Source organism: Lissotriton vulgaris, chromosome 3_1 (genome assembly GCF_964263255.1).
Source record: "Lissotriton vulgaris chromosome 3_1, aLisVul1.2, whole genome shotgun sequence".
In the NCBI taxonomy this organism is placed as follows: Eukaryota; Metazoa; Chordata; class Amphibia; order Caudata; family Salamandridae; genus Lissotriton; species Lissotriton vulgaris.
The window spans coordinates 1,449,422,652-1,449,449,739 of NC_141689.1; the positions used below are offsets into that span (position 1 = coordinate 1,449,422,652).

The following is a 27,088-nucleotide window of genomic DNA, read 5'->3' on the forward strand; positions in this document are numbered from 1 at the left end:
TGTTCAATCTCTATTTAGAACCACTGGGAGATCTCCTAAGTAAATCCGGGGTCCACTATCATCTCTACGCTGACGACGCTCAAATCTACCCCAAGGTTGCCTCCACTCACGATCTCTCCGTCCTAAGCTCTACTCTGGACTCCATTCAAAACTGGATGTAAGCACATCAACTGATTCTGAATCCCTCCAAAACTGAATTCCTCCTCCTCTCCTCCTCACTCTCTCCTCCCCCGGTTCAATCATGGATGGATCAGATGAATCTATTTAACAATAAACCCATCATTGTCGACAGCGCAAAATCCCTGGGTGTCATACTCGACAAAAAACTCAATCTAATCTCCCACATCAACCCCATTGCAAAGTCTGCCCAATACCAACTGCGCCTTCTTTGGGGAATTTGTTGCTTCTTCTCGGAGCAAGACCTTAAAACCCTGGTCCAATCGCTGGTCCTCTCCAGACTTGACTGCGACAATTCTCTTCTCACTGGCCTCCTCAAATCCCACCTGTCCCCCCTTAAATCTGTTCTCCATTCAGCAGCTCGCTTCATTTACGGAGCCAAAAGAAGCGACCACATCCCACCCATGGTATCCACCCTCCGCTGGCTTTCCCATCGAGGCAATATCTATCTACAAGACTGCCTGTATCACCTACAAAGCCTTGCACTCTTCTTCTCCTTGCTACCCGGTGAATAAACTGAAACTTTCTGGAGGCTCTAGACCATCACGTAATGCAGAAAATGTACTGCTTGAACCTCCCACTTTCAAGAAGGAAAGATCGATGGCCCAATCCTTTTCAGGCAACGCAGTGAGAATCTGAAACTCACCTCCTCCCAGGCCTTCAAAACTGACCTCAAAATTCTCCTCCTTCAAAGACACTTCCAAATGTAATTCACACCTTCTCTGCTATCTGAATATCTGAAGGAAGACCCTCCATTATAGAGAATCCTTTTCTCCATGACTTTGGAAGTGCCTTCCCAGTGTGTCCTGCCATTCATTGCAGTATTATCCTTCTACCTGTCTTTGGTACTCTTTTGTAACATGCACACGTCACTTTTCTCTTGTAACACACTGTTTGCTACCTCTTACATTTTTTTTGCTTTAGATACTTGCTCAAGTGCCACCATTGACTACGTAACGTTTGTTCTTGTGTTTGAGTGTCTGCCATACATTGCAGTACTATACCTCTACTTGTACTTTGTATGCTTTTGTAACCTGCTCACATGTCACTTTTTCCTCCTGTAATGCACCGTTTGCTACCTCTTGTATTTTGTTTGCTCACAATTGTCACTTTGCCTCATGTAACGTAACGTTTGCTTTTGTAATTTGTTCACTTGTAATGTTCTCCTCATGTATCAGATCTGTTCCTTTTGTGAAGTGCTCTGACACCTTCGGGTAAAGTCTGCTCTATATAAAAACGCATAAAATAAATAAAATAGAAAGTATCTTCTTTATTCACCACAATACCAACAGGCGGACACTCTTGAATACCTCAACTGCTGCGTCACTCTGCCTGACCTGATGCTCCATATTCCATGTGGAACATCCAGTCAAGCAGATGACGACGTATGATTCTAGGACATAACAGGCTGGCAGCCCAGCAAACACAGCCCAGTCAGCCCTGCCTACAGCAACTGATGGGTGGCTAAAACTCATTCAGCCCTATGGGTGTTGCGCGCCTGGTGTCATTTCTAATATATTTATATGTTTCCTTCGTCTTCATTTCTTGATTTGGCTTGCGAGAAAGTGTCACTCATAGTTATTGAATAGGCACTCGAACTCGAACTCGAATAGGCACTCATCATTACACTGAAATTATGAAAACGTCACACGTAGCAATCTGGAACATTGACAGCTATGGGTTAAACTATTAACTTACATTAATTAAAGGGGAGGAAATTTTAGGCGACAAACACCTAAAATAAAGGCATTTTGGACTTAAAAAATCAGGTGTCTCGCTTCTAAATCGGTGTATGGTGTGGTCTGCAGCTCGTAGCGCAAAAGAGCAGCCACCTACAAATAATTCCCATTATTTGGCTTGTGTTTTAGGGTTGTAAATGAAAAAGAATTTAAAAATCATAACAACGAACAAAGTTGACATGAAATAAAAAACTTTATTAAATATAGTAAAATACCGCATTCGGAAGACGAACATTTTTAACTTCTTTTCATGTAAATATTCCAGGTTTTATTTTACATCAGCAATATTTCAATGAAAAGGAGCGATTACAAGATGGCCGCCTGGTTCGCTTACATAGTTCTCAGTTAACTCCTTCTTTGGCTTTACATGTTGTGGAATGACACGATTATTGCTTTTCAGTCCTCTGTTTTCGTTTATGAGGAGCAGAGAAGTCAGGTGGCGCAGGGCCCTTGGGCACAGTGGCCGTGCGACACGCCCCCTTCAGGCAGCCAGAAAGCGGCAGATCCCGGGATGGCACTGTGTAGTCGCACTCTACTGTTGGTGACTATCGGCACCATCGCCTTCTTGTACCTGGGTGTCTCGAGGCGCCACGAGCTAGGTAACTTAATTCTTCGTGTCTACGGACTGCCTGCTAGTAGTCCTACAGTCTTGCTTCAATACAGGTGGATGCATGGCGGAAGTAGACAGCAGAATCTGCATAGACGTGTCAAACTCCACGTTTCAGCTTTGGATATCTGCTTTTTTTTTTTATCCCCTACCCCTTTCAAACAAGCATGTGCAATGCAATAGGTCTTGCATTTAAGCGAGTTTGAGCTATTGGCCATGTAAATGACAATGCATTTTATTTATGTTTTGGTTTTTAAAACTTAAATAAAATGCATTGCCATTTATAATGCCAATAGCTTAAAGTCGCGTAAATGTGAGACCTATTGCATTGCAAATGCTTGTTTCTGTATGCTAGGTGTTGCTCATAAAGTTACTTGAAAATGGTGACTGGATAAGTTTTTCCTACAACATAGTCACATTTTTAACATAACACTTACATTGCCCATATAATAGTGAAATAGCTCATTCAATTTCAGCACCCACGGGGAATAGAATCTAAGAACAACCTGAGCTATGAAGCAATCTCAGCATCATTATATGCATTGCATTTACAGATTAAAACCTGTCATTTACATTGCAGCTTGTTTTGAGGGGTGCAAACACTCTGTGCTTGTATATATTGGTGGTGGTGTAGTTAAATAGTATTCAGACCCATCGCTGTATACATATGCCTCCGTGCTCTAGTGGTGATCCATGTGATGAAGGTTGGGAGTGGTGTTAGTTGTCACCCACTAAGTTTGTCTTGAATAGCCGATGCAGATTTACTCATATGTTACAATTGTTTTTAAACACAACAAACTCATTCTACATATTGATGTTTGGAAATGTTTTAAATAGCAGAGCACTGTGTTATAATCTACAGTTACATTTCCCTTCTCTATGGTTTCCCTATCTGCTGCTCAGCCAGTGTGAGAGTTGGTATGCCTGTGGTTGTCTGGAATGTTGGGTGTGGATGATGTCATGGAGTGTTGGGTGCTTGGGGAGCTTGGGAGTGACAGTTGGAGTGTGCAGGCTGAGCAGGACAGACGCTGCTCCTGGTGGGGCATCTTCAGGACTTACCATCTTCCTGTGATTTACTGACCTGATTATCTAACAATAAATCTAAGAATATATCTACATCACAACTGACTCCAAGGACTATCTTATTTATAATACACTGACATCCAAATATCCTCCAGGCCCTATTCTATGTGAGACATTTGACACACTGGACGATACTAGAACGGACATGTATGCTACTCCATTCGGGAAAGTAGGTGGTTGTGTTTAGTAAGTGGTCCTGGATAAAGCTGGAAGTATTAAAGGTCTTTTCCTTTGAGGTTTTTAAAGGTTATTAACAACATTGGCTGAGAGCCATTGATGGTTCCCCATGGGTAATTAAATAAAAAACATGTTATAGTGCTGATATTTAACATGTTTTCTATTTAATTAATTTTTGGAACACTTTTATATAGCCCCAACATCACCTAAAGGTACACAAGTGCTTTATTTTACCACCAGTTACTGCACAATATATTGCCTTTCTCAATAAACAAGTCATAACATTTTTACAGAGTTTCTTTAACTTATATTGCACAGCTGCTCACCAAGCTAAAACTTTTTCAAAAAAGTATTATTAATCACATAGGGGGAATCTATGGTATTTGCAAAGCTTGTTACTCATAGTAACACTGTCTGTGAAAAGACTTCAACTCATTAGTACCAGTGTAACAATCAACTACAGCAATAAGCAACTGAAAGATGACCAGTCAACTTTTGCAAAGGGCCTTCCACTTCACGGGAAAACGTGTTGCTATATTTTTGGGTAACTTATGATCCAGTTGAGCTAGAAACAATTTTTTGTGTTAAAATATAGGGATTATGCAGCAGATGATGGAGTATTCGGCAAATGCAGCAAATCCATAACTATGCAGAAAACGCAGCAGCCGCGGAATTGCTTAATTCTAGTGGCCCTGGTTATAGGGAGAGAGAATGATAAAGCGACAGATACAGTTGATAGAAAAACATGTTACATACAGAAAGGCATTCAAAAAGAATGGAAGTGAAAAAGAGATGGGAGACAGAGAGAAGAAAGTGTGGCAGCTGTGAAAAAGTTAGAGGGACAGCTGAGACTCAGGGACAAGATAAGTAGACAGATGTGAGAAAGAGAAAGTAAATACTACAGAGAGGAAGACAGGAGACATAGAGGTGCTTACAAGACACAAATGAGAAACACGAGGCGAGAGTGCGGTGATAAAACACAGGGGTAGGTGAGAAGGGAAGAACTGAGAATGGGAGAGACAGGTTAGAGGGGCGATAATGAAACAGAAACAAGTCAGAAAGTGACAAGTGAGAGAGGTGAGTGAGCGGCCGGGGGCAGAATTGTAAAGGGATAGGCAAGAAAGACAGCAGAGAGAGAGAAGGGGGAGGCAAGATGAAAAGGGGCGATAACAAAAGGGGAGAAACAACTGATGGAGAGGGGATGAAAGGAGTGAAGAATGACAGAAGAGCTACCGGTAGAAAGGACCAGGGTGAGGTGCATGGTGGGTGACTAGCCAAGGAGAGAATGACAGGAGAGAAGTGAGACACGGTGCAGGTGGGACAGCTTGTGCATATGGAATAGCTCAGCCTTCCTGAAAGTGGTGGATCAAGGTGATATGGAGTGTGAGGACCCCCACCCCAAGTTTTCTTTAGAACACTACTCCAATCCCTTCTCATTCCCTTTATTCATCTTCTGTCCCTCTCATACTACCATCCCTCTACTTCCCTAAATCCATCACCATTTTCACACTTTTTGTGGTAACCCCCTTTTTCTGGGAAAACCTGCTCTTTGGCCTAGGGTGTTATTGTACTAGAGGGCGCAAGCGCAGTGACTCACCAGAGTGCAGGCTTGCTACCAGAAGCAAAGAGAATGGTAGAAGCGCCATGTCTTGAAGCTGCCGAAACCCTCAATGCTTCCAGTCCAGATAAGACCTGCGCGGCCCAGTGCTATCTGGGAGATCAGCAGCTGCGCGCATTTATACAGCAAGGGGCGACTTGTACACGCAGCAGTGCCAAAGGAGGCGTGGTGCCAGTAGTACACAGAGTGACGCAGGCATGCGTCTGGCTCAGACTGACGCAAGATTACTGTTTGTTGATGTTACGAGATCTCTATCATCACCTAACGAGCCCCATTGCTTAATCTGAGTAGTGGTTGCAGGTGGTTGGCACCAGCGCTCCTTTTTAGGGACGGGAACTTATTTGTCATTGTCTGACTTGGCAAGCGCAGAAAAATAAGGCTGAGATCGGGCGCGCAAAAGTGAAAGCGCAGTGAGGGTGTACGAAAGTGAAAGCTGAGATCGCCAGAGAAGAGACGCCGTGCGCGTGCACATCTGCTGTCCTCCGTATGCGTGTACATCTCCTGTCCCCCTTCGGCAGAAAGTCTGACTTGGCAAGCGCAGAAAAGGCAGGCTGAGATTGAGCGCGCAAAAGTGAAAGCCCCATGGGAGCGCGCGAAAGCTGAGATCGCCAGAGAAGAGACTCCGTGCGGATGCACATCTGCTGTCCTCCGTACGCGTGCACATCTCCTGTCCCCCTTCAGCAGAAAATCAACGACAATAGATCTTGCCAAGCCTGCAGCGCATGCATTGTGTCGCTAGGCGAGACCTAAAAACAGGTGTTGTACCCTCCAGCTTTAAAAAGTTTTTGTAAAGTATCCAATTAAAAATGCAAGTGAGTAGTTTTCCCTTCATCCATACATAATATATCCTACAGAGTCTGCATTGCAGACTACAGAGCTTTTAATCTGTCAGTTCAAATCAGCACCAAACGAATATTACGAATCACTTTCAAGTTATACGAATAGATCTGCATATTTATTTCCCAAAGCTGTAGTACAAAACCAGATTTTGTTTTAAAATAAGTGTTGCATGTCAAATGGGATACGCTCCTCAACAGCTATTCATTTTGAGGTCACTGCGCTGCAGCCGGAGTGCGGTATATCATAATTAAAGTAATAAAAATTGCCGGTCAAGCTGTCCATGTGGGCGGAGGAAGTATCGTTTTTGGAAGGCGCAAAACCACAATTGTAGTTGCTGTTAGTTTCCAAAGAAATTGCGTGACTTGTGCAAATTACTGCAGGGAGCTGGGTGCTTACCATTCGCAACGCTGCATTGCAGTGTTGTGATTGGTCAGTGGGGCCTGGCTGTGCTTCCTGTTCAGAGGAGAGCAGGAGCAGAGACGCAGGACCGGCAAATAGTGCGCACTCAAGCCTCCCTCCCTTGCGACCCTCCCCCAGACGACACTCCCACCTGCAACACTCCCCCCTCCAACAATCCCCCCAACACCCCCCGCGAAACTGGTGCATACCCCAGCGAAAGAATTTATTTCGACAAAAACAAACCCACCTTCAGTACAGTCCATAAGTGCATTTAATACAATGTTGGAATAAAAATGTTTTAGCTGTATTGTTTATGCATTGCACGTTTTAAGGTAGCATTTGCAACACCATTTTATATTCAGCCGCTATTTTGAGTTATAATTGAAACTAACTTCTGTCTCAATGCCCCAACTGAAATGAGCTGTGATAGTTTTCGTTTTCCAAGATTGAGTCTTGCTGTATTAATGAATACACTGTACTTATTAGTGCATACCTTTCCCACTAGATAGGCCTGCTCCCACCCTTAGAGCGGCGGGGCACAGGCAGTGTGACCTTGGCGCTGAGATAGCATGTCATTGGTCTCAGGAGTGAGACTCATCCTTCTGTATTCCCTTTCTTCGCCAGCTACCAACTGCAAAATTCCAATCAGGGTGTGTCTTTATTGGTTCTGAACTGTACATAATGTATCGCCATGCTTGCTGAAGTCAGTCCCCTCTGCAGCAATCTCAGAAGGCTGGTCAGACTGGACTCCGCTTGAGTGTACCTGAATAAAATATACTTTGTTTGTATTCTGTACTGTCTGACCGACTCACCATTTGTATGGAAGGCTGAGAGGTGGCCGCGAGTGACCTGGGTGGCCCTATTCGGGTCACTTCCTTCAGTTGGTGCCCCAACAGGGATTCCATCGGGTGACCCATCCTCGCCCTCGGATGGGTGAGGAGGTCGGGCCATCATCGGGTCGGACGGGCGGACCAGGGATCCCTTCACGAGCGACTCCTGAACTCGCAGTTGCCCCATCTGTCTAACCAGTTAGTGCCTTGCCTAGTGGTCATCCCGACTGGGGTCCTGAATTGCGAAACCCTTGGAACTGACCGTTTTGGTCTGAAGAGTCGTCAGTGGAGAATAAATTTGTTTGACCTGGGTGCAACAGGTGAGTTTGTTTTGGTTCTTTGTGGATATGGTACCATTTTGCTTTGTGTTGGGTATGGTCTGAGGACCACTTCTGAATTGTCTTTGGTACGGTCTGAGGACCGCTTTGGATACATAGTGTTTCTGAACACTTAGTTGCAGTGGCCGTTGACGGGCACCTTTGATGAACAAAAAATTGGGTTTTTACAGGAAAAGTCATTTGCAAGAAGGTGTAGGCAGTCTATGTTTGATTCCCTCAGAACATGGCAAAAAGAGGCTAAACAGAGGTGAATGAAAGCAGAGAAAGAGGCCCGGAAGGGGAGAATGCAGACATTGACTCCGAAAGCTGTAGGGCATGATTGAGAGAAACAGGAGATAGGAATTGAACGTGAAGATAGGAGGTTTCAACTGAATATTGATAAATCTTATGTAGTTCGAGAGGAAAATGATGCTGTTGTCGAAGAATTGCTAGATGTTCGACCCCCACCTCCATATGCCCCGCAGAGGGTTTATGCTGTACTCCCCCACAGGTCCAGCTGGCCGGTTCTTCTGTCTCTGCTGTTTCTGCTTCTGCTACCGTCACTCGGTCTGCCTTGACCACGGCACCTCCTGTCTTTTACTTGTCCTCACCATCTGTGGCAACTACATTCCTGCAACACCTATTGCTTTGGCATCCCTTTCGCCAACTCTTATGCTTGCGACCCAGCCAGCAGCGACGTTAATGCCCACTACCTCTGTTATCACTCCCACTGTTTTCCTCCATTCCCTGACACTGCAGGGTATTGGAACACCAGTAGTGGCCCTGAAGATAGAGACTGGACGAAATTGAAGGAAAGATTGGTGCAAGTGTTGGTACGATCTAATGTGGGTGAGGAAGAAAAACCGGTAGTAGCTGATCAGGGTGCGCAGTGGGCCCGGAATCCCATTAATGGTGTGGAGGGTGTGTGGAATGTGATGAAAGATTATGAACCCTTTGTGCAGCAGCATGCCCTTAAACACATGGCTACTTTGATTGGGCTTTGGTAGCAGTGTTTCAATGATGCAGCACTTCAGATTATCTATGATATTAAGGATCATGTCTACGTTGCTGATATGGCGACTAGTCAAGTTTTTGGTAATATTGCAATATTGGTTGCTTATCGGAGTAGGCTTTTTGAGAAGAGCCCGAAGACGGTATCTCAGTTTCCTATGGACGTCCACCCCGTATATCACCCTGAAATACTAAAGCTACGGGATGAGCTTGATGTTACTAGACATGGGGTAACGGCCCGTTTCCAAGAACAGTGGGTTTATACTCCATGGAAAAGGAGTGAGGTTTTGTCCCTTAAGACTTAGTTACCAGACCCTAGGAAAAATCCTACTGCATATTATAAAGAATTGATTGAGGCAGCTTCTTCGACGATGATGACGCTTGCGGATATTGAAATGTTCTTTGGTTTGTTTGTTCTGGTTGATATTTGGAGACAAGTACATTCACAGGATCACGTTGCAGATTTGGGTGGTACCTGGAATCAGATTAAGGTATGGGACCAGGAGAGGAAGCCTGGTGAGAAGCCTAAGGCAGAGATACTTGATTTGCCTCGCCGAATTATCACTTATATGCATTCCCTTATTCCACCCTGAAAAATTGATTGAGACAAGCTATCGGCTTGTCACCAGAAGAAAGATGAGTGTGTATGATTTTTTCACCGGGTTTGAAAGTGTGTTTCTGGATTATAGTGGACAGGATTTGTCGACTGAAGGTGGTATGCGTGTGTTTGTTAGTTAGATTTGCTTCAAACTTGCTCCCCGAGATTGTGACTCAATTTCAGGCTTCTGAGAGTACCTGGTCCACCTCTTCTCCTTCTGTTATCTTGAATACAGCACATATTATGAGCACAGGGAAAACAACGATAAGGAAAAGATGGAGAAAAAGCACAAAGATTTGAAGACAAAGGTGTTGTAACAGGCTTCTCGAGGGAATGGTAAAGGACGTGGTGGTGGGGCCTAACAGATTCCCCGTACCAGTAGGAATACTACGCCTGTAGGACCGAATCAGTATGCATAATGTATGGAGGAGGGACACTGGCGCAGCGCGTGTCCTGTGCTTTTGCAAAAGGTGGCGGTCCCAAGAGGACGAGGTCCTTGTGGACGGGGTCGTGGAGATGAGGGCCAGCACAGGGCTCAGACCGCGGAGACACCGCAGGGTCGTACTGATCAGATCTACTTGACGATCATCGCGACAAACAGTACTGTCTTGATGACTATGATATGGATGAGGTAACGGGGATGTCTTACCAGCGAGGTCCGTTTGTTAGTGTGGATGTGCATGGTTCGGCTAAGTAGTTTTTGGTAGATACAGGTGCAACAAACAGCTCTGTTTCTTGTTCCTTGGACCCTGGGGCGGCTCTGCCTGGTCATAATAATGTTTTAGTAGGATTTTTCTGGTGCACTGGTTGTGAGCCCCATTTCCAAACCTCTTGCGTTGACTATTGTCCATTTCACTGTGGATTCGCCATTCTTATTGACGTCCAATTGTGGAGAAAATTTGATGGGTCTGGACTTGTTGAAGAAATTGCATGCTACAATTTATTGCTCCCCAGTCGGCGTCTATATGACTATGGCCCCTGATGTGGTGTGCGCTATGCAATGTCTGTCCAAAGTGCGCCCCTCCCTGCTGAATTTAAAGATGTGCCACCCACACTGTGGGCAAAATGCAACACAGATGTGGGTTTGTTGCAGATATCTCCTGTTTTGATTTGTGTCTAGGAAGGTGCTATTTTATCCCGTATTCCTCAGTATAAGATACCGCAGGCAGGTGAGCGAGCTTTGATACGAATTGTGCAAGACTTGATTGAAAAAGTGGTCGAGGAGAGGACTGCTAAGCTTTGTAACAGCCCTACTCTTCCGATCCTCAAATGGACGCCTTCGGGTCCTTCTGAGTATCACGATGATGTTCATCATTTTGTGATTGATTTGTGTGAAGTTAACAAGATAGTGATTCCTCAGTTTCCTGTGGTCCCTGACATTACGACTCTCTTGATGATGATTCCTTCTTCTGCCAAATACTTCTCTGTCATTGACTTGAAAAATGCATTCTTCAGTATTCCCATTCACCCTGATAGCAGATATCTGTTCGCGTTCACCCTCGTTGGTAGAAGCTTTAGGTTCTGTCGCGCTCCTCAAGGCTATACAGAGAGTCCGAGTAGCTATAGTCCGGCATTGAAAGGTCAGTTGGATTGCTTGTCACTCCCTGCAGGTAATGTATTGCTTCAAATTGTCGATGACTTACTCATCGCCTCGGATACAGAACAAGGTTGCAGAGATAGTACGGTTAAATTGCTGCTACATTTAGCTCAAAATGACCATAAAGTTTCTCTTACCAAATTTCAATGTTGTTGACAGGAGGTCACCTACTTAGGTTACCTACTGTCGAAGGAGGGTAGGAGACTGACCCCTGAGCGCATCAGTACCATTGTTAGAATGTCTGTCAAGCAATCTCAGAAAGATGTGAATGCTTTCTTAGGTATCACTTCCTATTGCAGGCAGTGGATACCTGGCTACTCGCTGCTTATTAGGCCCTTGCTTGCGCTAACACTAAAAGATGTGCATGAGCCCCTGCCTTGGATGCCAGAGTGTGAGTAATCTTTTGAGCAATTTAAAACTGTGCTTTGTTCGACTCCAGTGCTTGGTACCCCTAATTATGCAAAGTGCTGTGTATTGTACGTCCATGAGCTGGGTGTTTGTGCGCTTTCTGTTGTAACCCCAAAATTCGAGGATAAGCAATGACTGTGTGCTTATTTCTCTGCTGTACTTGACCCTGTCGCCCGATCTATCTAAGAGCGGTTGTGGCTATGGCCATCTCAATAAGACAGTCGGCGGGACTCGTACTCGATACTGACCTCACAGTTATACCCCGTGCTGTGGATACACTTTTGAATAAGACAAGGACACAGCACCTCACCAGTGCACGTCTGACAGGTTACGGGCTACAGCTCTTTCAAAAGCACATAACGATCAAATACTGTGCCACTCTGAATTCAGCCTTGTTACTACCCCTCCCTTCTGAGAATGAGGAGATTGACTTACATGATTGTATCTTCCGAACAGAGGAAGAGACAAGGGGACGGGTAGACCTGACTGATGTTCCCTTATCTGACCCCCAAAGAGAACTATATGTCGATGGCTCTTGCTCTAACGTACCAGATGACACTACAACTGCTGCATACGCAATTACAACACTGCACACGGTAGTTGAGACATCACAAGTTCCCTATCAGTTGACCCAAACTGCAGAGCTAGTTGTCCTTATTTGAGCATATGAGTTGAGTGAGGGACTGGGTGTTAATATTTATTCTGACAGCCAGTATAGGGTCGCACATAATTCTGGGCGGCTCTGGGCAGAGAGAGGGTTCCTTACTTCCCACGGGGCACGCATTCAGCATGGTCCTCTTATAAATAGGCTTCTATCTGCTTTGACACTCCCTAAGAAAGTGGCCATAGTGAAGTTCCGAGCCCATAAGAAAATTACTGATGATGTGTGTAAAGGGAATGCTTTTGCGGATCAGACAGCTAAGAAAACAGCCCGAACAAAGATGAAAAGAATGTTTGTAGCAGGTCCTGCCAGGTGGGTGCCAGAGTTCTCCATGTTTGTGGATTCACTAGAAAATATGAAGGAGATCCAGAGTGAGGGCACAGTGGAGGAATTAGCGGTGTAGCAAGAAAGTACAGCGAATTTGAATGATGAAGGATGTTGGATTGATAAGTCAGGGAATCAGAGATGGATGTTGCCAGATGCATATGCTCTTCCTGTACTTACAATGGCTCATGGCCCACCTCATATAAGTGCTAACGATATTTGCAAGTTGTTAGATAAAGCTAAATAACAACATCACCCAGACAGCTACACACATTGTGCATCATGCACACCATGCAGTATTTTACTATCATGGCAAGGGTACCCCTACACCACCCGGTAATTTTGCACCTCTCACTCTCCCTTTTGAGGTCCTCCAGATAGACTTTATTGAAATGGACAGGGTCAATAATTCGAAGTATATGTTGGTGGTTGTTTGTGCATTCAGTAAATGGTTTGAGGCCTACCCACTAAAGAAAATACAGCCATTGCTACTGCAAATATACTCCTGAAGGAGTTCTTTCCTCTCTTTGGCATGCTCCGTTTGATCTGGAGTGATAGCTGAAGTCATTTCAATTCCAAGGTTTTACAGCTAGTCTGTGAGGGACTGCACATCAAACAGAAGTTCCATGCTCCCAAATGCAATTCCTGCTAGGAGTTGTCCCCCTGCGCACACGTGTGTGATACCAGAATATGGTATAATAAAGTTTGTCCAAACTTGGATAGTTTTGCACAAAAGATTTAATTCAAACCAAGTTCTCCCGTTAGTGTTTTCCATACAGTTACGTGAAACACTAACGGGAGAACTTGGTTAATCGGGAACACGATTTAAAGCAATTCGAGCTCCCTGTTCACCGACAAGCCCAACTTTCCCCTGATGAAGGGCAGAAATCTTGCCCGAAATGCATTGGGATTGATTCAAAAAGCATGAATTGAATGTTTGGAATGATGGAATCAACCTTTACGCTTAAAACGAATAATATTGAAGTTTGGCAACATGAATTAAATCTTTTGTGCAAAACTATCCAAGTTTGGACAAACTTGATTATACCATACTCTGGTATCCCACACACTGTGCGCAGGGGGACAACTCCTAACAGGAATTGCATTTGGGATCTTACTTAACGCTTCTTGGCACAGAAAGCGAAGCCCCAGCATCACGCGACAACCTATCACCTTTTTTGGATTAATTTTTCAGTGGTGGGTGTCTTTCATCTTTAAGAAGTTCCATGCTGCCAACTATCCACAGTCAGCAGGTTTGGCTGAAAAGTATAATGTTACTCCCAAACTGAAATTGACAAAGATTCAGGAGACAACATGGTTGCAGTGGCCAGATGCTTTACCATTAGCCCTTGTGTCCACAAGATCAACAGCTCATTCTAGGACAAGATTGTCACCTTACGAGTTTGTGTTCGGACGCCCGCAACCGCGTATGTTTTTGGAAATTGTATATTTTGCTGACAGATTATGTGTGTGAGTTAGCTAAACGTCTGTGCTCTATTCACCAAATGATACACGAGTCCCTATCACCTGTACCCAAGGGGCCAAGACATGATATTCAGCCTGCCGATTTTGTCCTGGTAAAGAACTTCCAGCTAAAGAAATCATACTAAATGAGGACCAACAGAACCCAAAACTACAGAATCCAAGGGATAAACCATGGGTAATAAATAGTGCATCAGAATTGCGAAACAAAGCAGTGCGCTGCAAATAAATTGAAAATGCTCGATGGATTGCCCAGATGTGGGTCCTGTGCTCTCCATTTCACTGGAGGCAAGCTAGTCTGGCTGATGAGGGGTGAATTCCCAAAACCGGTCCAAGGGTGCTTGTTTCCAGTCAGGGAGAACCTTGCCTGGCAGTTCGGGCTCGACTGATCACATGGGGAACATGGTCAAGACTGATTTGCATTTGGCAGGGTTCAAACTAGAATGGCATGGGGAGCAAAAACAGCGATGCAATTTGGACCAGATCTCTGTACTGGGGTGAATATTGTATATTGTTCAACATTCTGTTCATCAATTGTTCTTTTTGCATTTGTCCCCCTGAGTGGGACGGGTATGACCAGACGTGGGTCCCGTGCTCACTATGCCACTGTAGTCAAGCTATTCTGGCTGATAAAGGGTGAAACACCAATACCGGTCCCAGGATGCTTGTTTCCAGTCGAGGGAGGACCTGGCCTGAACTGTTCCCATGGGGAATGGGTTCAAAACTGATTTGCATATGGCTGGGTTCAAACTAGAGTGGCTTGGGGAGCAAAAAAACGATGGAATTTAGCCCAGATTTCTGTACAGGGGTGAATGTTTGACATTGTTTAACATTCTGTCCATCAATTGTTCTTTTTGCATCAAGAGAATGCAAGCGCACCTCAGCATATGACACAGGAGACAGACAAAAAGTAGGTAAGACAATATATAAATCTAAATGAAGAGGAAGCCACCATCAGGAGAAAATTCGGACTAGACCGCAGAACCACCTTGTCTGGAAAAAAACGGAGGAGAGGACAACAAAGCCCGAATCTTACTCACCCGTTTCCCAGCAGAATTGTCCACAAGAAACACAATGGTGTCTGAAAGAAACTTGAATTTAGTGAAATCAAACGGCTCAAGTTAACCCCCCCTCAACCCCTGCAGAACCAGAGACAACTACTCAGCAAGCGAGCCTCCAGAGGGGCAAAAGATAGTACACTAGCCCCGCAATAAACCTTAAGAGCAACCCACGGACTATGGAGTGTAGACACAGCCAAATTCTGCTGAAAACCAACCCGAAGAGACTCCAACACTGCAGATGGATCACAAGAGGAAGGTGACAACCCTCTGTCCTGACACCAGACAGAAAAATTACACCAGTGACGGCCATAAACTTTGAGAGTAGGCGGCTGTTGGAATTGCTGAATCACCTCAGCGACATCCAAAGAACACCCCCATACCTCACAATTCAACCTGCTAAGGGTGTTCAGAGGCAGAAGCGACTGGCTCAGAGGAGCAGGATGAATCTGTAGAACCCAATGGGGCCGGACCGAGAGATGGAGAAGACAAAGGGAACTAAGGGTGCCTCGTCCAGGCTGCAGCAATCAACGGACTTTCAGCCTGGTCCTGAACCACCTTCTGATCCACCCGAGGAGGAAGAGGGATGGGCGAAGACCACTAGGCCAGGGAACAGACAGAGCATCCACTACCCAAGCCCTTGGGAAGGAACCAGACTGCAAACGTGGGGAAGCAGGCCATTCTCCTCCGTAGCGAACGGATCCAGCTATGGGTGACCGAACTGGAGAAGAGTGGACTAAAAGAGAATCAGATCCAGACACTAGTTCCTTCCAGTTGAAAGAATAAAGAGCCTCCACTCGTTCCATTTCCCTTGCACAGCAGAATCTCCCAGGGTTGCACACTAGCCTTTCCCACTGGCATTGGTCGTGAGAACCAGAACAGAAAGAGGAACCAATGAGAAACCTCCGTTCAGATGATTGGGAATCAACCACCACTGGAGATCCCTGCAGATCTGAGGAGTCACTGGAACCAGAGCCTCGTACTCTTGATATGACAGATTCCAATGATTCCTGAGATGGTGAACCAAGAGATACAGGTGTAACCTCCCCCAAGAGAGAAAAGCCAGAGTAGATTCCATCTCCCCTTGACTGCATAACCATGTCCTCGCAGATGCGAAGAAGGAGAGAAGGCAAATGGGAGCGGAGCAGGACACAACGTTCCTCTGATACAAAGACCTCCCCTAAGTCCATCCTGAAGCGAGCCCCGATAGAGAGAAGCTCTTGAGATGGCTGGACTTGGGACTTCTTCCAGTTCATCAAGGAGCCGTACTCCTGAAACAGAGTGGATACCCAGTGAATCTTCAACTGGGCTAGGAAAAAGAACAAGAGGCAATTAGTCAGTCATCCAAGTAAGGATAGAATTGGATACCTTCACAATGTAAAATACCCACCAATGGTGCTAACAGTTTTGTGAACACCCTCGGTGCAGAAGCCAGCCCAAAGGTCAGAACCGAAAACTGGTAGTGGTTTCCCTGTACCGCAAACCAGAGGAACCTCTGGTGAGATGGATGCACAGGGATGTATAGGTAGGCATCCATGAGGTCAGTGGTGGCCAGGAAATCGCCCTTCCACAAGTAAAGCAGAAACATCTGGAGGGAAACCCTTTTTGAAGGGCACTTTAGGAATGTACCTATTGACCTCTTTGAGGTCCAACACAGGGCGGAAATATCTGGACAACTTATGAACCAGAAAAAGCAGGGAGTAATGGCCATGGAAAACATCCCCCCGAGGAACAGGACTGATGGTAGCTTTCTGGAGAAGCAACTGGACCCCCTGGAGTAGGGCAGACAACTTCTCCGGGTGAGTGAGGAGTAGGAGTCTCGAAAAAGTGGCGAGGTGGAGTGTTGCTGAAATTGATCTTGTAGCCGTCTAAGACCACTTGGACAGCCCAGGCATCCAGAATGGTACAAGCCCAAAGGTCCTGGAAGTACAACAGGTGACCCCCACTGGACGAAACCTGGAGCAGTCATGCTTCGGGAAGGGTGGTGGCGGCAGCTGGCTGGTACCCTGACAACTGGTGCACCCCACCCATTGCCCTTGCCTTGTAAGGGCTGTTGTTAGGGAGCCTTACCCCCTGGGGAAAAGCCCATTTGTGCCCTTGGAGACCAGACGAACAGAAGTAACCAGCTTCTTATTCTCTGCCATTTTCTTTTTTAATCTGCTCTTCGAATGCAGTGCCTAAAACCTTGGTTCCAGTAAAAGGCAGTTTTATGAGGACTGCCTTCTGAACCGTGGCAGCCTTCCAGGAGCGCATCCAGATGTTTTGGTGGGCTGCTTTGGTAGCCCTTGAAGCAGCTGAAGTAGCACACAGGGTGTTAAACGTGAAGTCTGAAAGAAAACAGACTTGGTGCTCCATCAAGACAAAGAGAGCTGAGAAATCCACACTCAAGTACTTTTTCTGCCAAAGAGTGGAACTCTTTTAGGAGGTACTGTATGGCATGGGTGGAGTAGGCTTTAGCTCGGGTCACAAGTTGTAAGCCACATAGGCCCATTTCACCGCCCCTTCCACCTTTTTGCCACTGCATCAGATGGCATGGCAACCTCTGACACCACATTACCCTGGGTGGACTACCATTCCATGATGATGTCAATTTTTATGGAGACTGGAAACTCCTCCCCCAAATTTGTGTAGATGACAGCGTTTCAAAAGGAAGTGAGGAAAAGGCTGCTTCTTGACTTCCTTCAGTTAGTTAGATAACACACGACAAATGAAAGTGTGCAAGGGCAAAGATTAAGGTTCCACACGCTGATATTGTGGGAAAAATAAATGCATCATCAGCAGGAGCCTGAGCAGAGGAAGCAACTCCCAGATTATAATGCACATGCTGCAACAATTCAGCTAAATCTGAGCCCTGCACGAAAAGTATTTTGATGCCATCATCCTCAACAGAAGTATCCATCCTGGGGACTTTAGAAGGAGGAGCCCCATCCCAGGTCCGGAATGCAGCCCCAACAGCTGCTGCAATGATAGCTTGGAGATCAGGGGTTGTATGGACCTCTGAGGATGGCCCAGTCACAGAGGGGATCTCCTCCATATCACTCATCATTGGATTTCCACAGAAACCAAGACTGCATGCAGTAGGGGGGGGGAGGGGGCTTGCTCTTTGCAGCAGGAGAGGCTGGGGGTCGCATTTCAAGACGTCAAGGCCTTTGAAGCTACCCTGCCACAGAAGGCTCTTCTTGACTTATAATATCTAAGAATGGCCTTAGATATTGTAGGGGACTGTCTGCTTATGCAGATAGGTCCTCACATGAGGTATAGTGCACCCTGCCTTAAGGGTGACTTACGTGTGCCATGCCGACTCTTCACTTGTAGCTGCACCAAAATATGCTGACTGCAACAGCAGTGGGGCATGTTTCTGGTGAGAGGTCTGAGGGTGGCATAATACATGCTGCAGCCCTCAGAGGCCTTTCTCTGGCTACCATGCCCTTGGTACCATAGATACCCCTTACAGGGAACTTGCAAATAGGCCAGAGATGTGACAATGGTGGTACTAATGGTACAGTTTAGGGAAAAGAACACAGGGCCTGAATGGTCGGGACCCAGGGCATACTCAGTCAAAGTGCATCAGAAGTCTGTCAAAAAGTGTAGGGGGAGGTAACTTCAACAGAAATCCACTTTCCTACAAATATCCAAATGAAAACATAAATATTTATATATTTATATTTATAAATTTATAGAGCGCCTGGTGACCCGTAGGCATCCCCGCGCTATAGAGATGTAAGAACCAGGAGGAGGAAGGACCGGAGGACTATTTGGGGAATAAAAAGGTTTTTAGTTTTTTCCGGAAGAGGGCGTGAGAGGGTTCCAGACGCAAATTGCGGGGAAGTGCGTTCCAACCTGCAGAGGCTTTGACCGAGAAACGACGGCCACCGGTCCGAGCCTTCTTGAATTTTGGGACGATGGCCAGATGTTCATCGTCAGAGCGAAGTGTTCTTGGGGCTTTGTAGGGGGCGACCAGGTCTTTCAGGGCGGCTGGGCCGGCACCATTGATGAGTTTGTGGCTGGTGCACATGGCTTTAAACTCTACTCGCTGGCGAACAGGAAGCCAGTGCAGAGCCTTGAGGGCCGGTTTGGCAGAGGCTCTGGGAGGGAGGTTCATGATGAGCCTTGCCGCGGCGTTTTGTGTACGTTGGAGTTTGGCCAAGGTGAATTCCGGTGCGCCGAGGTAGACGGCGTTGCTGTAGTCAAGCCGGGCTAGAATGAGCCCCTGAACCAAGAGTTTCCTGGAAAGGGGGGAAGGAGAGGGAGAATTTTGCGGATTGACCGCAGGAGGCCAAAACATGTTCCAGCGGTCTTGGTTGCCTGGGTCTTCATGGTGAGGGTCGGTTCCAGCCAGACACCTAGCGTTTAAATTTCTGTCTTTGGTGTGGGTATCTCACCAAAGGCGTCCGGCCAAACCGAGGGAGGGATGGAGGACCATTTGTTGCCCATAAGCATAATTTCGGTTTTTGCCCGGAGTCCGTCAAAGACTGCCTCGCAACCCCACACCAAACCTTGATCTCGTATGCCCAGCACACAACTATCGGTCAACCATAAAAAAAATCTAAAAGACAGCTAAAGCTGGTCTTAAATAAAAACAAGGGAAAGAACCAGAGAACATAAAGGAAAATATAACGCATACCTGTGGCCAAGATGGCAATTGATCGGCTGCAGAAAAAGAAACAGGAAGTCCTGGGTAGGAAATTACATATATGTACATCCCATTTGATGGGCGCCATTTTGGATTGGGAAAGTAAATTCAAGTTTGCCAATCATTATTGCACGGTTAAGAGACAAACATATGCGTAAGGACTGTGAGAGGAAGATGAATGAGGAGGTAATGAATGTGTCAGTCTGTAATGCAACTGGTGCTCATGTACATGGCTCTGATACCTTCGGGTCGCGTTTGCGCCATATAAAACCGCAAAATAAAACACAACAAATATGTTCTGGGTGGGCTTTCAGTTGTCCCATATGTGCCCTTATACAAGTTGGGTGATCATGCATTGTTTTTCTCGGGTAGCGGCCGAAGAGGTTTCTGTTGGTTGTGATTTCTTTTTTTAAGGGTGTCTGGATTCTAAGAGTTACTATACATGTATATTTAAAGCATGGAAGTTGAGCAAAGTAAACACTATTCAAAGGTGCACTCAAGGTTACTAAGTAACATAACCTATGTATTTGTAAAACACATGTTCAGCCATTTGTCTCTTTTGATTGTTTATTCTTGCTTAAGCCCATGGTACTGATTTGTCATCCTTGCAAGGAAGAAGGGTAATGCAGGACTCCAGGGATTCTAACCCTTGACAATAAAGGCAGGAACATATCCTTGATATATGGAACTGGTGTTGGTGTTGTGCTGGAAGGTGCAGCCATCTTTGTATTACTACTATTACTAACTGAAAATCTGAGAAGACTCTGCAGTATTATAAAAGAGAAAAGCAGTTTAATGAAATTCGAAATTAACAAGGAAAAATAATCCAAATCAGCCTGCTTTTCTGTAAAAGATCTTGAATCCTAATTCAGAGCTCCTGTCATTGTCCAGTGCTCCGTTGTGTTCTACAAAAAGAAACACATGAGCACATGCGTGCATGCATGGTGACTGATAGCAGAGAGTCACCTCGGAGCACTCCAGTGCTCATACATGCACATCCAGATCCCACGTTAGTGAATGCAACACAGAAGATTGTTTTGCAGTTAAGTTGGCTTTGAGTCACCAGTGTTTACCTTGAATTTATAATTTCATTATTTTGAATTTCAAAATAAGAACAAAGATATGCTGGCATATTATGCCAGTTTATACTGTGTTTGCGCACAGTAGACAAAATCTAATTTTGGAAACTGTTTATCTCATACTGATTTAAATAAATGTTCTTTCAGTACCATGATGTCCAAACCATGGCTTGCTCATCACTCTCTTGCCTGTCTTTTACCTGCCCTTGACATACAGGTTTGGTACTAAGGTGTTTAACTGTTTTGTCAATAACATTTAACTGCCCTTCTCTTGCACTGTAGCAACATTTCGTTCTTTTAGTCGCAATTGGGCATGAGGATGGTGCGTATCCTACGTACTGACTGTTACCGCATTTCCTTAGAACTAATGCTGATGCATACTGTGTAAAGTGTTCTTTGTTCAATTTGAAAATGTATGCAAATGGAATTTACGTGAAATCACAATTGATTTGCTATTACCAACTCATTGTGCAAACTTTAGAAATCTTTATGTTGAATGCAATATGGGCAGAGTTAGTGAGCGTGGGGGCAGGGGTCAAAGGTGTGGCTAAAAAAGTGAAATATTCTGTAAATTGTTTCGGTCTTTCACCTTCAGGTAGCTACATATAAAATACCGAAATAAATAAAAACGTTCATTTAATCAGTGGGAAATACACTATAGTCCCTAATGAAACCTCTATTAGTTAATGCACTCCAGAGGTCTGGGAGTAACCAAAGAGCCACAGAATTAAATCATAGTTGGTGCAGTGGAGAATAGTAACTTGTGTATTTTTAGTGCAACCAGGTCTGTGACAGATAGCACTGTGAATATGTAAGTCATTATTTTAAACTGACTGTTAGAACCGGGATTTCCTAGTTGGCCGAGGTAGGTACCTTAGGCCAAGTAGGGACCCTCTCTTCCACGTCAGGGAAAGGAAGGACACCTTCTCAGATAACCCCTGCTCACCCACTTGGTAGCTTGGCACGAGCAGCAAGGCTTATCTTCAAGGCAAATGTGTAAAGTATTTGCAACCACGCTCCCAGTGACCCGATGGTGACACCACAAAAGGACTCCACACGAGTTTCATACAAAAAAAGTATACGTTTATATAAAAGATATACGATGAGACCACACAATAAAAATCCAGCATATGCATGTTTGTAATATACCTCCTGGCCAGTTATTAGGTCAGCTAGCTCTTGTAAGTTCTGGCGTTATTAATGAGCACTTCTAGGTGATCCTATGCAGTCCTAATGCAAGGCTATGCAGTTTGTAATGCTAGAAGCAGGCACTTTACAATGTAAGAATAATGCAGTATATGATGCAAACTAATGCAATGTGTAATACAACATCCGGCAGTTCGTTATGCAGAAATAATGCAATGCATAATGCAACAATCAGGTAGTTTGTTCTGCAAATGAATGCAATGCGTAATACAACAATCAGGTAGTTCGTAATGCAGAATTATTTGCAATGCATAATACACTCCAGCACCGATCACGGTGCTTCAGACGGTCTCTCCTCCCCTCTTACTGACTCGTGGTCAATTTCCGTCACCATGTGCCCCTAACACAGATCTGGTGTAAACCACAGTGAAGCTCCATGCTCTGGCCCCGGTACCGCCACTGCTTGGCACGTATGGGCCGCGACACGAGCTGGGACAGAGGCTCGCGCTACCAGAAGTGGAAAGGCCGAGAGCATCTCTCTCCGAGCCGCACCCCGCCCCAGGGGCCGACACACGTTACTTGGAGGGTGCGTCCTCACTCTCCTCTCCGCCTCTAGCAACTTGGGCCTCCGGTGCGACTTGGTTGGTTCCGGGCCGATGACGATAATGAAGATCTCAGGCTGCAACAGGGCACATGCACACACAGAGTTGCTAAAACTCCCTTGAGCCTCGGGTGTGCACGTTCATGGGTAATCCTCATAAAGGTCTCAGGCTGCACGAAGCACACGCACACAGCGTAGCTGAGACTCCCTTGAACCTTGGGTGCACACGGTCACAGGGCAATCCTCACGAAGGTCTCAGGCTGCACGAAGCACATGCACACAGCATGGCTGAGACTCACTTGGACTCCTGGCGCCCCCAATCACAGGGCAATTCTTCAGAGGGTCTCCCGCTGCAAAAAGCACACGCACACAGCGTCGCTGAGACTCACTTGAACTTCTGGTGCCCACGATCACGGGGCAATTCTTCCGAGGGTCTCAGGCTGCATGAAGCATACGCACACAGCTTCGCTAAGACACACTTGAACTTCTGGTGTGCACGGTCACAGGTCAATCCTCACGAAGGTCTCCGGATTCGAAGCACACACACACACACAGCATCGCTGAGACTCACTTGGACTCCTGGCGCCCCCAATCACAGGGCAATTCTTCAGAGGGTCTCCCGCTGCAAAAAGCACACGCACACAGCGTCGCTGAGACTCACTTGAACTTCTGGTGCCCACGATCACGGGGCAATTCTTCCGAGGGTCTCAGGCTGCATGAAGCATACGCACACAGCTTCGCTAAGACACACTTGAACTTCTGGTGTGCACGGTCACAGGTCAATCCTCGCGAAGGTCTCCGGATTCGAAGCACACACACACACACAGCATCGCTGAAACTCACTTGGACGCTAGGTACACACGATCACAGGACAATCCTCACAAAGGGCTAGGCTGCAAAAAGCACACGCACACAGCGTCGCTGAGACTCGATTGGACTCCAGGGGCCCACGATCACAGGGCACGGCTTACGAAGGTCTCAGGCTGCAAAAAGCACACTCACACAGCATCGCAGAGACACTTCTGGAAACTTTTGTGTTCCTGAGTTTCCACAACAGGGAGCCAGCTCACCTCGGGGCCCCTGGGGTTAGGTTACTTCAGGACACAGCACAGCAAAGTCCTTTCAAGCAGGGGGACATAGCACGCAGCAAAGTCCCTTTAGCCTCTACTTGGTTAAAGCAGCAAACTGCAGGCCAGCCCCAGAACACACAGCAAGGGTCAGTCCTTTCCTTAAGTCTCTTCAGCTGTTTCTTCCATGGCAGAGGTTCCTCTTGACCACAAAGTAGTTTCAGTCCTGTTCAGTCTTGAACAGTTCCATTCCATTTCATTGTTTAGGGGTTTCATAGTTATACCCCTAAATGTCTTTTAAGTCTTTGTATTCAGGGGGGCACTGACCCCTGTCCAAACCAGTTCTGGGTGTCTCCCTGCCAGTGACACCTTCTTCCTTTTGTAGTGGGCGTTTGGATCGTTAATCACTCAGCAGGGGATGGAGCCATTGTTATATTCACCTCTAGGGGCTACTCCTCCCCCTACACTCCAGATGCAGGTCAGCCTGATGCTGGCTCATCTCCTCCCCAGGGTCAAGACATTCCCCAGATCATATCACTTTCAAATCCAGACAGTCAATCCACAACCAGGCAGAGACACACAGAAATGTTAGAGCACAAAAACCCAGCCACTTCTAAAAGAGTGGTTTCTAAACACACAATGCAAGAAACCACCTTCATAAAAAGATGTGTTATTACATTGAGAGTTCAGACATACTAAACGTCGGCTCTCCATCCTAAGCCTTTGGGAAGATAGGCTGGAAAACATAGTACTCAACCTCCCCATTCTGTCCTATGGGGAAGATGGCCGTTCAACAGTGAAAAACTAAATGGAGAGTATTTCACTGTCAGGACATGGTACACACCTCAGTACATGTCCTACCTTTCACATACACTGCACCCTGCCCAGGGAGTACCTTGGACTTACCATAGGGGTGACTGATGTGCATAGAAAGGGAAGGGTCAAGTCTGGCAAGTGGGTGCACTTCTCAGAACAACATGGCAGTTTACCAAACTGTGCACAGGCACTGCAGTGGCAGGCCTGAGTTCTCTCTTTATGGCTACTTGTGTGGGTGGCACAATTAGTGCTGGAGGCCAACTCAACTAGTAGCATTCTCAATACTAACCCAAGCACACATAGTGCACTTTACCAGTAAGGCAAACATACCAATCATGGACAACCAATAACCAATTGCCATTACTTTACACAGGGAGCACTTGCACACTGACACTGATCAGCAGTGGCAAAGTGCCGAAACCATCTAAGTTGGCGACACCATGTCAGAAACAAGCATTAGCAATGCAATAGGTCTCACATTTGCGAGAGTTAGAGCTATTGATGTTGTAAATGATAAGGCCTTTTAGGCATGTGTTTGGTTTGGAGGAGATGTGTGTGGAGTGCATTGGAATGATGTAGGTTGGTTTGGAATTGTTAGTTGCAGATTTGTGTGGGGTGGAATTGTGTAGGGGGATTTGTGTAATGGAATTATGTGGAATGATGGCATAAGGAGGGCTGCATAATTTGTAATCAGTAGTTGCAGATAATATGTCTCCTAATGTAAACAGTGTAACTCTTAACACATCTGTTTGCTGCAATTTATAAACCATAAACTGTCATATGGCTAAGTGACATTTGTAATATGCATTACTGAAGACAAACGATCTGCTTTAAACTACTAACGCTTTGAGATGGCATTTGTGGACGACTAGATTTGCGTGTTTTATCACTAAGCGACATGTGCATGTAGTTGCACAGCTACACATGCAAATACACTCTTCCAGAAGCCATCATATGCATGTAAAAACATTTAAAATTGCCCATATACATTGCATTCTATATAGGCAATAAAGTCAATGGGTAGATCGCCATGGGACGAGGCACAAAATAAAGGGTGAAGTGTATTGACAGTATGCAGAGAAAAGAGATAATAATAACTGCAACTTGCAAACCGCAAAGTCTAAATGAGTTTCTAAAAGTTACCCCAAGTTTCTTTTTTATTCTTAGAAAGAAATAAGAGTGCTGGTATGTGCGATTAAAATAGGTACCATCAAAAATGACTGGGATGTGAAAGGAGTGCCAGGGGCCATGTTTTGTAGTGATTAAAAAAAAAGAATGCTTAAGATGCGCTTTAAAAGAAGAGATGTACTCAGCTGGGCTGTCTAAACCTCAGTCTGGCTCCTTCTCACTGGAAGTGTGACCTTCTAACTGTTCTGCCTAATGCATAGATACCTCGAAGCAAATGTTCAATCTATGAGGCACTAATCGGCCAACAGGCCCCTACAATCTACCTATGTAAACAGTCCTTCCGCACAGATGGGAGACTGGTACACGCCAAGGCCCAGAAGCCTGCAATACGGCACAGATGCGCAATTAAAGCCAAATTTGGGGGGTGGGGAGGCTACTAACAATTTTGGGGGTGGGGGGGGGTGGGGGGGGCTGACTCTTCCAGCAATACAACTGACTCATTGTCAGTGAAATTGCTCTCCCACCCTCGCAGCTCCACGATTAAGTGAGGTGCCCCTGCCCCTGCAATCTTGAGTGTTAGTGATCGAGGCCCTCCTCCACCCGCAGGTTTCCCTGCGCCTCATCCCTGGTGGTCCAGTGGACCTCTGTCTCCTTTCTCTCACTCTGCTCCTTCACTCGTTTTTTTACTCTTTCTATCTTTCACCCTTCTGCACCTTTCTGCATCTCTGCTCTTTTGTGCCTTATTTCTGCCCATTTTCCCTTTCTCTCCCTCTGCTCCTTCACTCGTTTTCACTCGTTTTTCTACCCTTTCTATCTTTCACCTTTCTGCACCTCTGCTCTTTCTTGCCTTATTTCTGCCCATTTTCCTTTTCTCTCCCTCTGCTCCTTCACTCGTTTTCACTCGTTTTTCTACCTTTTCCATCTTTCACCTTTCTGCCCTTTTCTGCATCTCTGCTCTTTTGTGCCTTATTTCTGCTTATTTTCCCTTTTTTCTTTATCCCTTCTTTCCTCCCTTTACCTTTTCCCGCCGCTGCTGCCCCCGCGGCCCCTCCCCCCCAGCGCGACCAGCCCAATCCAGCTCCTCTCCCCGCTCCCGCCTCCCAGCTGTCCAGCCCTCCCCGACCCCTACTTAATGGCGGCCACTGCGGGGACAGGCGAGCAAGACCACTGACTCATTGTCAGTGAAATTGCTCTCCCACCCTCGCAGCTCCACCATTAAGTGAGGTGCCCCTGCCACTGCACTCTTGAGTGTTAGTGATCGAGGCCCTCCTCCACCCGCAGGTTTCCCTGCGCCTCATCCCTGGTGGTCCAGTGGACCTCTGTCTCCTTTCTCTCACTCTGCTCCTTCACTCGTTTTTTTACCCTTTCTATCTTTCACCCTTCTGCACCTTTCTGCATCTCTGCTCTTTTGTGCCTTATTTCTGCCCATTTTCCCTTTCTCTCCCTCTGCTCCTTCACTCGTTTTTCTACCCTTTCTATCTTTCACCTTTCTGCACCTCTGCTCTTTCTTGCCTTATTTCTGCCCATTTTCCCTTTCTCTCCCTCTGCTCCTTCACTCGTTTTCACTCGTTTTTCTACCCTTTCCATCTTTCACCTTTCTGCCCTTTTCTGCATCTCTGCTCTTTTGTGCCTTATTTCTGCTTATTTTCCCTTTTTTCTTTATCTCTTCTTTCCTCCCTTTACCTTTCCCTG

General features: G+C 45.9%; 1 protein-coding gene across 2 annotated transcripts in view; it reads left to right on the top strand.

The window, feature by feature from the left end:
* Nucleotides 1–2,320: 2,320 nt before the first annotated feature.
* The window catches only part of UBXN8 (UBX domain protein 8), a 311,380-nt gene continuing 286,612 nt past the window's right edge, over nucleotides 2,321–27,088 (top strand). The window contains exon 1 of one of the 2 annotated variants that reach the window (XM_086961933.1): nucleotides 2,321–2,515. In XM_086961933.1, coding sequence (XP_086818059.1) covers nucleotides 2,428–2,515 — 88 coding nt within the window. In that variant the 5' untranslated portion in view covers nucleotides 2,321–2,427. The remainder of the gene's footprint in view (nucleotides 2,516–27,088) is intronic. The other variant, XM_086961932.1, reaches the window with a different exon arrangement.